We start from the raw sequence: 14623 nt of genomic DNA, 5'->3' as shown, positions 1-14623 counted from the left end.
AAACATATGACACAACTGTTCTTTCACTTTTAAATTTGTCAAAGTAGTTCCCCATTACTCTGAATGGTTCAAAATGTAATGAATGAAACGAAAACACATGCATACAATACACTACTTTTTAAAAAATGTATTTATTTCATCCAAAACACATTACGCAAGCTTTCAGAAACTCCTGAAGATTAAACTGGCCTAATGAAACACTTTTAGGACTGACTTACTCAGAACATACTGACTATAAACAGGCTTTAAGACACTCGTTAGTCTAGCAACAACTCACAGTGCAACACCATGTTTAGGTGCGGGTTTTACACCAGTGCTCAATCTATTCAGAAAGAATATCTGATGTTGTGATCCCACTTTTTCACACGTATTTCCAGGAAAAAAGTATTTTATTTGCACCAATATTAGGGCTGGGTATCGTTCAAAAGATTACAGTACCAATCCAAGTACCCTTAAAGTGATACTGATACCAACTGAGTACATTAGTCATTAGATTCCCATTAACACATTTAGTGCTTTTAGTCTTTTATCCGGTGTAACAGGCGTGTATTGTAGACACTTTAGAGCGTTTAGGTGTCATCTTGGCGGCTGAACTGCTAAGTGCGCTAACTCGAATTCACCACGACTTCACCACCACATATTGATAGTGGGCCAATCACATGTCGCATTGAACTGAAGAACCTTTGTGTTGATTGGCTGTGAGCAAGTTCATATAAATAGTCATATTTTCTAACTCTTGGTGTAAAAAGGATCGATTGCAGGTATGACGGGGGACGTTTCGATACTACTTGGTATCGATTTATTTCGGTCGATACCTTAAAGGTATTGAAGGCTGAAACCCAGCCTTACCAATTTTATAAACTTTATGAGTCCATTCATTTCTGTATTAATCTATTATTTATAGCCTCTAAGTCTTGTATCTTTATTCCAGTGTTGTCATTAAAAGGCCGACTTTGCAGCAGCAGTGTTGGTCGACATTCGGCAGGCGCGTCATTCTTTAAGCCTCAAGTTATTTAACCTTTGTGGTTTTGTTATCAAAGGCATTGATATCACTCGATTCGTCAGTGCTCGTGGCTGTTGTAACAGCAGTCATTCAGAGAGCGGTCGGACTCACCTGAGGCCCAGGTGTAAATGACAATCATTGGAGTTGTCACATGAGGACAAAGGTTGAACGGTTGTTAAATCTCCTGGGAAGGGATGAAAGTACGTTCATTGTGGGTGGAGGGTAAGAGCTGTCGTAGACCTCCTCCTCCTCTGTTGAAGGAGCTGTACTTTGATGTCACTCCTCTTTTCAAAGAAGCAAGGAAAGGTAAACAGTTCAGGACTACTAGTGCTTTATATTGTTCAGCAGGGTGTGTCTGAAATGTTCTTATTAAATCTTCTAACACATATTTTATCATGCCTGATAAACCAGATTGAAATGACTCAGGTTGATAATGACTGATAATGAACGTGTAACACATGAATCATCTTTAAGGTAGATCTATCTTCTCTCTTTTCTGTGTTATTATAGGTCACCATGAGGGGTTTTTAACCTTTATGTCGTCCTCCCGAGTCAAATTGACCCCGTCTGTTCCTTCTTTCCTCCCTTCCTTCCTTCTGTCTTTCCTTCCTCTCTTTCCTCCCTTCCTTCTTTCCTTCCTCCATCCCCCTTTCTTCCTTCCTTCTGTCCTTCTCTCTTTCTTTACTCCCCATTACCTTCCTTCTTTCCTCCCTCCCTCCTACCTTCCTTCCTTCCTTCCTTCCTTCCTTCCTTCCCTCCTTCCTTCTCTCCTTCCTTCCTCCCTTCTTTCCTTCCTTCTTCCCTCCCTCCCTGTTTTCTTTCCTTCTTCCTCCCTTCCTCCTTTCCTTCCTTCTTCCTCCCTTCCTCCCTTCTTTCCTTCCTTCTTCCTCCCTTCCTCCCTTCTTTCCTTCCTTCTTCCTCCCTTCCTTCCTCCTTTCTTTCCTTCTTCCTCCCTTCCTTCCTTGACTCAAGGACAACAGGAGGGTTAATCAAACCTTAACTAAAAACGTATTCCCCATGTCAACAGTTTCCATGATTTTTACCAGAGTAGTAACATCCAGCAGATTTGACGTAGCTCTTATTTTAGTGACTATTTTAGGAAGGTTGTCTCGGGGTCCTGCGTTCCCTCTGAGCTGATAGTTTAGTGCTCTGCCTGTCATCATCCATTAACCAGACCAAACAATATATATTTGCCGTCATCAGTCATTGCTTCACTTTGTCCTCAGAAGTTTGGGAGAGAAGTAAACAGGTCAATATAACCCGGAAGATTAGAGTAGAGAAGATTTTAACAAGATGTGGGGAAAGTGTTTGATTTGTAGCTTTTGAAGGCAGGTAAATTACACACTGAGAACATTTTATTCCGTATAAAATCAATTATACAGTCCAATGTCACTGAAACCTTTAACCAGACCTGTTTTAATATGCTATTTAATTTGCTTTTTTCTTGGCGCATAATGAGGTTAGACAGTTTTAATATAGAGCTAGTGTTTGACCGAAACCAAACCAAAGGTTAGTTCATAAACATTTTCACAGTTTGAATTTGTAAAAAAACTTCTTTCACTTATCAGTTTTTGTCTTGATTGGTTGCTTTACATTTCTTGTAAGTCTCACAGGAAATTTAAAAAAAAAGTTTAAACCACAGTCAGGTTAGTTTACATCCCTGACAATTCAATTCACTTTTCATTTTATTTATACAGCACCAAATCACAACAAAAGTCATCTCAAGGCACTTTTCACATAGAGCAGGTCTAGACCATACTCTTTAGTTTGATTTAAAGAGACCCAACGTTCCCACATGAGCAGCACTGGCAAGAAAAAACTCCCCTTTAAACTTGAAGAAACCTCAAGCAGAACTGTGCTCTAGGTGGGAAATCATCTGCCTTGGCTGGTTGGGGTTTAGGCAGAGAGAGTGACACATACAGAGAGGCACAGCAACAACATTGCTAATAGTAGTAGAGGTATGACTAATGATAATAATAAGAAAAGCAGAATGGTCTTCGGGGTTTTCATCTCTACAGTGCAGCCCTCTATGGGGAAACCTATGAGACGAGAGAGCACAAAAAAAGTCTGGGGAAGAAGTTAAGTTGGTGAAATGCATGAATGGTACATGGATACGAACAAATAGAGAGAAAAAGAGGAGAGAGGATCAGTGCATCATGAGAAGTCACCCAGCAGTCTAGGCTTTAGGGCTGGGGCGATGCGCGTTGGACCGAAACAAAAAATGGCAGCAGCACGAGTCAGAGAAAAGTGCTCTAAAGAGAGAAGAAGCCGACACCGAAAACAGAGTTTTTAATGAAGAACGGACACTCTGAGCCTGCGTCTAGACAGAAAGTGTAGCATTAGCTGCATGTTTAGAAGATCAACAGCGAGTGTTTTACACAAGGAGGCGTTCAGGTACATGGTTAAGTGTAGGTCACCCACATTTTGGAAGTGCTCAGAGCCCAAAAACACAATGACTGTATCTAAGCACGTAAAATGAAGGAAATGCTTCCACACGTAGTTCAAAATCAGGCATGCCTAACTATAAGCTTCATCAAAAAGGAAAGTGTTAAGCCTACTCTTAAACGCAGAGAGGGTTTCCGCCTCCTGGACCGAATCTGGAAGATGGTTCCATAGGAGAGGAGCTTGATAGATGAAGGCTCTGCCTCCCGTTCTACTTTTATAGATACTAGAACCACTAGTAGGCCTGCATGCTGGGAGCGCAGTATTGTACAGTTCAAGATTTAAATTCTGAAGACAATGCAGCTCGAGTTTGATTTACTTTGTGTTCACTGAGTAATATACAGGAACCGAGATTTAACTGCATTTTAATTCGACGCATGATGACAGATGTCTGTTTGTATGAGCGTTATTATCGGCCTGTAATGACTAACTGCATCTCCCAAAAGTAAAAATGGTAATTTCTGTACTCTTGTACCAACAAATTAACACACTGCGTTATCGATAGTCTGCTGCTTATCCAGAAGGAATAAGAACAATACATCACCAATAATAACACAGACAGAAGTTAGCATTCACAGTACCAAATCCTTACAGACGGCTAAATTAACCCAATAAACCTACCAATGGCTTATAAGTGACAACATTATAGTGGTGCTTAGTTTAAAAACCACATGTATAATTTACATTTGTATAACGCAGCAAAGTTAACCGTAGTTACGTCTTCGGTTGCTATTTCCTGTTTGAAAAGTAGTCCCTCCCCTTCTGCTATGGAGCCAAGATGGCGACCGTTGAGGGTGAGAAGTGTCCGTAGTTTCACACACAACTTTTGGACTATTTTGAGTGTATCAGTTTTCCATACTTCTCTTATTATTCACTTAAAATATGAAGTGGAAGTACAGAAGTATAGCTTTATTTGAGACACAGCATAACTGTTATTACTGGAGAGAATCCATCATTTATAAAGGTGACAAACAATATCATTTAAACTTGCGATATTATAAAACTTCAGACTGTAACAATGCCTGTTTTTGTCGTCATTTTCAGTTAAACCTACTTTTAATATATCAGTCGATATCCTGGAAGACTGAAGTCGTGTTGTTTCCAAAACTGCAACATGAATTACTGAAGTCATTCTTAATAAATTCACTTTAAACCAGTGTGGCAACCAAATTTCTCCAGATGATAATAAAAGGAAACAATCCTCCTTGTAATGAACGTTGAGGGTGAGAAGCATCCATAGTTCCATACTCATAGTGCATCTTTCCATCCATCTCAATGTGAACGCACTTATGCACTCAAAGTTGAGATTGAGACACAGCGTATGTCACAAACTAAATAAAGGGAGTGAATTAAAAAACAAGGTGTAGCATGCAGAGGAAGTGGTGGTTATTCCTCTTCCTGTGTGGGTGATCCTGCAGACTACCACAGACGCCTTTTAACTCATTTGTTTGCGTCTCTTTTACGGCCTTATGATTCTGCACCAGTCTGCAGGTTTGATGGATGGATGGATGGATGGTTGCACATGTGACACCGCTGCAGAGAGACTGGGAGGACTGGATGCAGCAGCAGTCACACCAGGATGTGATTATTACACCAAGAAAAATACTGGGGAAAAATTTAGATGGGTAAACAACCAACTGTCACTTTGCTTTAAGAGGAAGACGCAGCTGGTTAGGGAGTTGTTGTTGTGTAAGCTCGATTAAAAACATAAAGTTTCCTCTTCTTCCTCCTCCCCTCAGCTGTCTTCCTGAACAAGGTTTGTGCCACTATTTTGGCGTAGAGTAGAGTTTCAGTAACTGGTTTTTTCTTGGCTTGGTTGGCTGTCACACGCTCGAGGTCGGGATTGGAAATCCAGTTTTGCTTTCGCAGTAAGTGACTCCAGGAAAGTGTTCAGATGCCAGATTATTATCTTGTTTTTAGTCCCAGTCATGTTTGAGTCTAGGATTCAGCCTCTTAAATCATTCTTCTTGGATCAGTGACGATTTCTTTCTTCTTCTCTCTCTCTCTCTGTTTCTCTCTCTCTCATTATCTTTCTCTCTCGCTCTCTCTCTCTCTCTCTTTGTCTCTTTCTCTCTCTCGCTCTCTCTCTTTGTCTGTCTCTCTCTGTCTCTTTCTCTCCCTCTCTCTCTGTGTGTGTCTCTCTCTCTCTCTCTCTCTGTGTCTTTCTCTCTCTCTCTCTCTCTCTCTCTCTCTCTCACACTCTCTCTTTCTCTCTCTCTCACTCTGTCTCTCTCTTTCTCTTTCTCTCTCTGTCTCTGTCTCTCTCTCTCTCCCTCTGTCTCTCTTTCTGTCTCTCTCTCTCATTATCTCTCTCTCTCTCTCTCTCTCTCTCTCTCTCTCTCTCTCTCTCTCTCTTTAAGCAGTGATGGTAATTTCCTTCTCCGTGTTGAAGCACGGTTGCTGCTTGAATCGCTTGAATGCAGAGGAAATCTAGGGAGTCAAATTAAATTCAGAGAAGCCTGTCGCAAAGCATAGCAAAGCACAGGGATGTGTCTTCATGTTTTCTCTCCTCCCCCCCCCCCCCCCCCCCCCCCCCCCCCCCCTCCTCGATGGGTTTCAATCAACCTCTACAAATAGGAAAGAATGTGAAGCTGAGGAAATGGGTAAGAAGTGAGCGGATGGCCTCGAGGCGAAGAAAAAGTTATTTTTCCCTGAGAGCTCCAAAATTAGGAAATGGAAAGAGCCCGCTGTCTTTTTTTTTTTTTTTTTCCACTGTCATTTACACACATGCTCGAGATTGGAAAGAAGATTGGCGGCGAGGAGGGACGGGGGGCAAAGTCCCACTGATGGAGTCCAGTGGGCGAATGCTTCAGGCTGTAGGTCCCATTTACAAGCAAAAGGATTAGTGGTGGGAAAAGTGGAGAGAGAAACGGAGATTTCCAGGGTTGAATACACACACATATACACACACACACAAACACACACACACATATATACAAACTTAAGGATGACAAAGTTAGTGAGCAGAAAAAACATCTATGAGTCAAGAAATATACAAATAAATGCCTGCAGCTGCCAGCGAACTTTAATATAAATAATAATAGTAATACTTTTAATACTCAAAGACGCTTTACAGAATAAAAGACAATTAAAACATTAAAACCATACAAAATAAATGAAAACACAATCAATAAAAGAAATGCAGATGCATGATGTTAGGATATTAGATTAGTCACATTATTGATCTCGATGGAAAATTCAGGTTACCAGCAGCTCAATGTAAGCATGAAAGTAATAAAGCAACAAACGGACAGTAAATAAAACCATTAGCAAGATAAAAAAAAAACATATGTAGTGTCTCAAAGTAAATAAGTATAATAAAATCAGAATTTCCTCACAATTACTCTCAATAACAAACTTTTGAACCACTAATCATTCATAAACACCTCATCAGTCACAGATAAAGGTGAGATTAATCCTTAATGAAACTTTAAGAGAGCAGAAATGTTTTGTTTTTATGAGAAAACAATAAAAAAACACTATAAAATGGTCCAATGTTTCATAAAATAGGAGAAACTATTTCAATAAATTAAATTAAATGTGAATAATGAGCGTTTTTGGACATTTTGGATAAATATGTGTCGAATATATTTCATTCTTTGTATGTTAAGTTCATCAAATTTAAGGCTAATGGGTCAAATTTGACCCCGAACAGTATGTAAGGGTTAAAATGCTGGTTCATAAAGTGCAAATTAATAATAAACCAAGACAAAAACTAAAGAGAAGAAACACATCAAACAGGCAGATTTAAAAAGATGAGTCTTGAAAGAAAGATTTGAAGTTGATGATCTTTTATCCGACATTTAAATTATGGTAACTTGTGCTTATCTTAACTCAAACATGTGATGTCACCTACGGGAAGTAAAACTGAAACTTTCAAACCCACATTCAGGTTTGTCAGTAAGTTCCTCAGAAGTGTTGATATGGAAGAGTCATTTCTGCACGACTGGGAAATACGATTAAATCAGAAATGCTAAACTCGTCACATATCGGCGAAATTCATATTCATATTGAGATCAAAGTAAGTCGCCTACAAAGATTAAATGGAGGATAAATGGTCGGTAAATCCTTCTAAAAACATCCCGGGATATGGTTTTGTTTTGGCTTGTGAGCTACTTTGAGTTTTGAACAGCTTTATAGATATTAGCTTTACAATTTTCACATCCTATAAAAGAAAACTGAAAGAACATTAACCCTTTACATACTGTTCAGGGGCAAATTTGACCCATTTTTTACATTTGAGATCTTATTTTATCTTATCTTATGTAAAGTTGTTTCTAAGAGTTCTTGTAAAGTTTGTTTTTTGAGAGTGGGCTCATTAGGGGGGGGGGGGTCTTAAAGAGACAGGAGCTAAAACAGCCTGTTTCATTAGAGGCTGAACTGAGCGGCTTCATAAAGGACCAGTAGAAGATAAATAAAGAGTTTTTAACTGGAAATCATGCAAATATATTCCAGTAGAGCCTCCAGAATATAAATATAGAGCTGGAAAAGTAATAGTCACGATAATGGCTGCTAGAATTAGTTTTCAGACATGCAAATATACTTAAAAATAACTAGAAATTAGTATTTAAGGCAAATATCATTCTAAATGTGGCAGGTTTTCTCTATTCACGCAATGGTCTCACCCTTTTTTTTTTACCCCCTTTAACTGTTTGTATCCTTGTTAAATTAAACAATAATTCATTAGAGTATTTAACTTGGCAGTATTAAAACATTTCACGGTTTCCATATATATATATATATAATAAAATTACATTATAATATTGTGATAGTAACAGTTTCCGTTTCTTGTATCTAATTAGTTTTGTTTAACCACCAAATTAAAACCGGTGTCATAGTAACACGAGCCATGTGGTGCTACCAAACCCTGGTTTCCACCTCATTCCTTATTCACACACACACACACACACACACACACACACACACACACACACACACACACACACACACACACACACACACACACACACACACAGAGAGAGAGTGATAGACCATATGCTTTGCACATATGTGTTAGAAACAGACCAGAAATTGAACATGACCTATTTATAACTGTGCATGTTAAATCAAATCAGTTACGGGCAAAAAGCCGGAAAGAAAGAAAGAAAGAAAGAAAGAAGTTTGAAACGGGACTCCAGCTGGGATCAGATCCTCTTCGTCTCATGTGGGATTGTTATTGTAACAGCCGAGCTGCAGTTTAGAGGTATAAAAAATGAGGTTTTTATTTATGTCAGAAACAAGAATACAGAGTTTTAAGCCACAATCTGAAAACACCAGAAGAAAGTAAAATACTCTTAAATGTTAATTAAATAAAGAAGCAAATCCAACTTCTTTCCATACTGCTGCTGTTGTAAGTTCACACTGAAAGCCTGAAACTGAAAGCAGCAACTTTACATCACACATTTGCCTGAATGTGGTTTTACATGTATAGTCTTTCTGTCATGGTCTTAAAATGGATTACCTCTGAAATATACAGAGAGAGGTTGGATGTGGATATGATTATAGTTATGTAGAAGGCTCCACACTAAGAACTATAACTATAACTGTAAAGATAATGATGTGAGCGTCTACACTTATGAACTATAACATCCTGTAAACACTGGTGTCCAACTCACGCTACAGGCTCCAGCTGTGTCTGCAGCTAATGAAAATAGACCCGTTAAAGCTGTGTGATGTACAGAAAAATAAGAAATGAAACCAGGCGGGTTCACCGGCGGGTGCTGCTTCAGTGTGTTGATCAGAAGTATTTCGGGACACTTGTTGCTGTGATGTTTCAGTATTTACACACCAAACTGATGTTGTAAGTGCGATGTGTGAAAGCCCATAGACTGTATATAAGAAATGGACGTAACATCCGTGACGTAACCCATTGGTTTGTGGACTGCTGCTCGGAGGCCAATAGTATCGGATCTGAGCAGCGCCATCTTGAAAATTTCCGGTGCATGCTGGGAAAAATAAAAACAGGGATTCTACTTATATGGGCATCAGGAGGAACATGAGGCGCCCTCCTGAACCTGTGAACCAATCAACCTGTCAATCACGACGTAGCCACGCCCTAATGCATACCCTGCTTTATCGTCACATATAAAATCAGGGAGGCCAAAATGTCCCAAATGAACATCATACTGCATTGAAGAAGGCTTTAAACTAGCGATTGAGACCATAAACACATTCTGAAAACGTTTACTGAGGTTAGAAATCAAGTGAGAAGTTGGTGAATTCTCCATTGACTTGTATAGAGACGGAAGTCCTTTTGACACCAAAACGGTCGCCCCCTGGTGGCCTTTTGATAGAATGCAGTTTTAGGTTACTTCCGCGTTGGCCTCAATTCAGAGGACCGGAACTCCCCGCCTGGTTGAAACTCAGCCTAACCTGAACCTAGTCTGAGTTAACCCTTAAACAGGCAGCGTGCACCAGGAGATGCAGACTCTTTAACACCTTTTTCGGAGCACGATTGGTTAAGGTGGTTATTGTATTGTATGTTGTGCCTTGAATTGGGACGACTAGATTGTTAGAACTGAAGCTTGTGGTAGGTTTATACTTTGATATAAATTATAAAACTCAGTTTACAAAACTAGTATGTGTGATATTAACCCTCCTGTTGTCCTCGAGTCAAGGGAGGGAGGGAGGGAGGAAAGGAGGGAGGAAGGAAGAAGGGAGGAAAGAAGGAAGGAGGGAGGGAGGAAGAAGGAAGGAAAGGAGGGAAGAAGGAAGGAAAGGAGGGAGGAAGAAGGAAGGAAAGAGGGAATGAAGGAGGAAGAAGGAAGGAAAGGTGGGAGGAAGGAAAGAAAGGAGGGAGGAAGGAGGGAGGGAGGAAGGAAGAAGGAAGGAAAGGAGGGAAAGAATAAGGAAGGAAGGAAGGAAAGGATGAAGGAAGGAAGGAGAGAAGGAGGGAGGGACGAGGACAGACGGAAGGAAGGAAGGGAGGAAAGAAGGAACAGTCAAAACAGACGGGGTCAATTTGACCCGGGAGGACGACACGAAGGTTAATGAGCAGAGAAAGCAAGAATGTATCACTTCTCTTTATCAGTTGTTTTTACCATTATGACCAGTTTTATACCTTAATAGGGACAATGTATTTTATAGCAGATACAACTCATAAAAATCCAAAATATACAAATATTTTAAGAGTAGATTTGTGGAAATGTTTTACTTAGGTGCAAATGAGATGACTAGGATTTTAGTTTTCACATCTCATTTTCCACTTTTGCCTGTTGAAGTGTTTTAATATATTGGTCCAGTTCAGTTAAATCATTAAAGATCATTAACCATCAACCTGACTCACTGTTTCAGGTGTGATATGTGTTTTAATTGTGTTTCAAATAAAAGTAAATTGTGAAAGTTTTAGAGTATAAACATATGTGTTACTGGTGCATTCAAATAAACCAGTCTGTAATAAAAATGGGTTTTTCCCAGCATGACACCCCCTCCCCCTCCCAAAATAGACTCCAACTTAGTCACCAGTTTTTACGGTAAACATGATTTCAGAAAATTTGCAGTAACCTTGAATTTAGCTTGAACTTCAGTTTCTATGATTCAAAGCTGAATTTTTTTTTTTTTAACACTTCTCAACCTTCACTGTCTTTATTATTAAGTCTGATGTTGTAGACGTGGCTCTTTTTTTGGATGAAGCAGTTTTCAGCTCGGCCGTCTGTCTCTTACAGCTCAGTCGATGTCAGAAAGCCTCCGGTCTGCAGACAGATGAACCCAAATTCAGCTGGTTTTTGTTGTTGTTTATATTTGTTTATTTCCTCCCTCTTAAAGGACTCCCGTATGTCTGCCGCTGTGGTTTATTGTGCTCAAAGCCATCAATGACACGTCAATAATAACTCGCCTCTGACCGCTGCTCACGATGAATCATCTCACATCTCTCCAACCCCCCCTAAAAAAAAAACACTCTGAATTTAGATAGAATGAAGCAGCTATATAACCTTTTATTTTTTTCCCCCTCCCTCTCTCCTCTGTGAAAGAAGGGAACATTTTTAAAACCTTTTTTTTTTATTAATGTATTTTTTTTGGGGGGGATAAAGGTCAAGCAGTGCCCAACCAGGACGTACACTTCCGGTGATGTCAGCAGCCGTTTCTATGGCAGCCGGCTCGGACAAGGAGTGGGAGTTATTTTAGATTAGTGTGTGTATGTGTGTGTGTGTGTGTGTGTGTGTGTGTGTGAGAGACTAGACTCATCCTAAATGATCTTTGTAATGCAACGTTTGTGAAATACGACCCCAAAAAAAGCTGTCTGCTGCTGTTAACAAGCCAGCCTTATCTCACTCCTTCTATTCTATTCTTCCCTTTCTATTTATCTTCTCTTTTTTTTGTGCCTCTGAAGCTCATCCCTCGTTAGCAGAATAATCTATTAAAGGGTCAAGAGGGCTGCTTTTAATTTGAGCAATGCCTCAGGGTTGATTTGCTTTAGCACGTTGATCCCCTGCAGGCACTTGTGTGAGCTCAGGTGTGCAAAGCGAATTTATCCTCATCATCATCATCATCGTCATCCTCGTCATCATCATCATCATCACACTCTCGCCAAGCTCCACAGCAGTCTGACTAGAGAATGACTCAGTGCAACAAGGGACAACAACAAAAAAAAAAAAAAAAGAAAAAGAGAGAGATAGAGATAGACGGTTACGAGACAGGGCCAGTCAGCTTCTGCAACGTCAGCCTAGCCCACCGGGGGAGGAAGCGGTAGCCTCGCTGCTGTCATCAAATTTGTCGAATCAACCCCTCCAGCAGCTGCCGCTCGGATCCGAAGGGCCAGACAGAGCGTGGCGGCGTCGGCTGAGATCTGACAGGAGGGAGGAGGAGAGGAGCAGCAGGAGGGATGCTGTGGTGTCGACTTCACTTAAAGGAGCCCAGGTTGCGGCTTTAAAGGCGTCTTTACTTTAACGTTGGCGGACATGCGTGGAGATAGTTAGACTCCTTGTTTTTGTGTGTTTTTTTTTTTAATCATGGATTGGACGCAGTGGAGTTTAACGCCGCTGCCGACGGGAAGCGCTTGGACCGCTGTGCCTCCCGACTGGAGCGAGACGTTGGCTCTGACCACCACTCTGGGCTACAGTCTGTTAACCTGTGAAACATGCGTGTTAAACTACTGCTGCTTTTATCCTGTGAGTATGTCCAGAAAGCAGGAAAGCAGCAGCTCGGAGCACCGTCACTGGTCTGACGGTCCAATTAACGGTCTTAAAAATGGATTTTGTGCCTGTTTTTTTAAAAGGAGTTTAATTATATTTGCCTTATCTATTACCAATAATATTTGTGGTACAATATTCGGAGTTTTGAGCATTAATAAACACTCAATAATAAACAGAAACCTCCATTTATATGTGCAAAGATTCAGTTTAAAGTGAATGCAAAGCAGATGTTTTCATTTTCTCCCCTTGTGTTTGACGATCTGCTTCATTTCTTGAGTGCTCAGTTTTAAAATTTGACTCAAGTTGTAAGATTTTTCTCATATTGCTGTCAGTTAAAGTGCATTTCTGCAAGAGGTTATTGATGGTTTTTTAATCTGATTCAACTGTTCACGACTACATTGTGCAAAAAAAAGTTGTGTAAAGCTTGTTGTTGCTGCAGAGGGAGATGCTCTGATCAATTTCTCTTGCCTATCTTAACTCTTATTTTTTATCTTTAAGAAGAGTGCATCTTGTGTGCATCTTTTTGAGTGTATGTGTTGTCACTAGCAACCAAATCTCCCCCCCGAATGGACTCAGGCTGAGTTGAATTGTGCGTAACGTGGCCACCAAGTTTTTGATAAAGAGGAACAATGTGTGGCTTGATGTTATCTTTGGTTCTGCTGCATTCATTTAGCTTGTTTGTAACTGTACGTTGGGAAAATGACTGTGTGTTAAAAGGAGTGCGGAGTATATTTTTAAAACAAGTGCAGATGAGTCACTTCCTGTATCAGCTTCAAAAACACTCATGTCACTGAAGCTGTTGTAGGTTTTATTCTTTGTCGTCTTTGTGTTTAGCAAGTTGTGTAAAGCAAGTTTTAGTGGGGTTTTTTTAAAGCTTGTGATAAAAATGATATATTGCCTTTTTCTGTGACATAATTAATCGTCCAAAATAGATCAGACATCAATTACACAATAAAACACTCAAGTACAAAGAGTTCTGAGATATCACAAGATTAAAACTTGACAATATTTCTCGTCCAGGTACACCAAAAACAACAACAACAAAGAAAGATGATCGGCTTTCTGTCCTTCATTTGCACGTCATGTCTTCTTTTTATAATGTCACCATGTGGATCATTAACCTTGTTATAGTGAGCGCCCTCGTTCTAGGGGGGGGGTTAGGGTTAGGTTAGGGTTGAGGAAGGTTTTTAATGAGTTAATTTAGAGAAACGCCCTCCTGACAACCAAGTTTTCTGGTACTTTAAGGTTCTCTCATAACATGATATGCATAAGATGATTAACAAATGAATTATTGGTAATTTGCAATGTTTTGGGGGAACCTTTTACGATGCTTGCAAACTGTACACTGCATATGGTAATTCACCTGTATTGTTTTGCATTTTGTGACTTTCAGTGAAATAAGACTTGTTTTCCAGTCACACAAGTTTTCTTAAAAATTTTGTTAAAGTCTCGCCTCGCTCTCATGAACCTAATATCGTGTGTCGTCTCATCTTGTGAGCTGAGTGTATCGTCACACCTCTTCTCTTAAGTTACTGTTAATGTGCGACTCATCATCAGCTGACGTTAAACATCTCTAACTAAACTCTCTGTTCTGTTCCCAGGAATCCGCCAAGGTTTCAGACCTCAACCCCAATGCGAAAGCATGGGCCAACCACATGTTTAGCCTGGACCCCAGCGGGAGTGCCGACACCACAACTGCTGCCCTGCAGCCATGGAAGGAAGGCTGCGATAGCTCGGCCGACCCCGGCCCAGAAGGTCAGTCAACCGGTTGCTGATTATTGGTGTTTTGGTCATTGTAAAGAATTCATCTCCAAAACACACATTTCCATATAAAAGTAATTTAAACACATATATACAGGGTTTCTGCTGGGTCTTAAAAAGTCTTAAAAAGTCTAAACTTTGATAATCTCAATTTCAGGCCTTAAAAAGTCTTAAATACGTCCATATGTTGCACACTAGGTCTTAAATTACATTTAGTTAAGTCTTAAATATGTACGTTCATTTATCGCTTCCTCCGTCGCCTTGTTTTTGTTGAGAAATGCGTTGG

At 40.0% G+C, this 14623-nt stretch overlaps 1 protein-coding gene across 1 annotated transcript in view; it reads left to right on the top strand.

Moving 5' to 3' along the window:
* The window catches only part of larp4b (La ribonucleoprotein 4B), a gene marked incomplete in the record, with an annotated part of 58227 nt that overhangs the window by 12667 nt on the left and 30937 nt on the right, over positions 1-14623 (top strand). Inside the window, 1 exon segment of the mRNA XM_062429792.1 lies at positions 14178-14331. Within this exon segment, the coding sequence (XP_062285776.1) occupies positions 14178-14331 (154 nt within the window).

Source organism: Scomber scombrus, chromosome 11 (genome assembly GCF_963691925.1).
Source record: "Scomber scombrus chromosome 11, fScoSco1.1, whole genome shotgun sequence".
Taxonomy (NCBI): domain Eukaryota; kingdom Metazoa; phylum Chordata; class Actinopteri; order Scombriformes; family Scombridae; genus Scomber; species Scomber scombrus.
The sequence above is the reverse complement of the archived record's forward strand: the minus strand, read 5'-3'. Positions and strand labels throughout refer to the sequence as shown.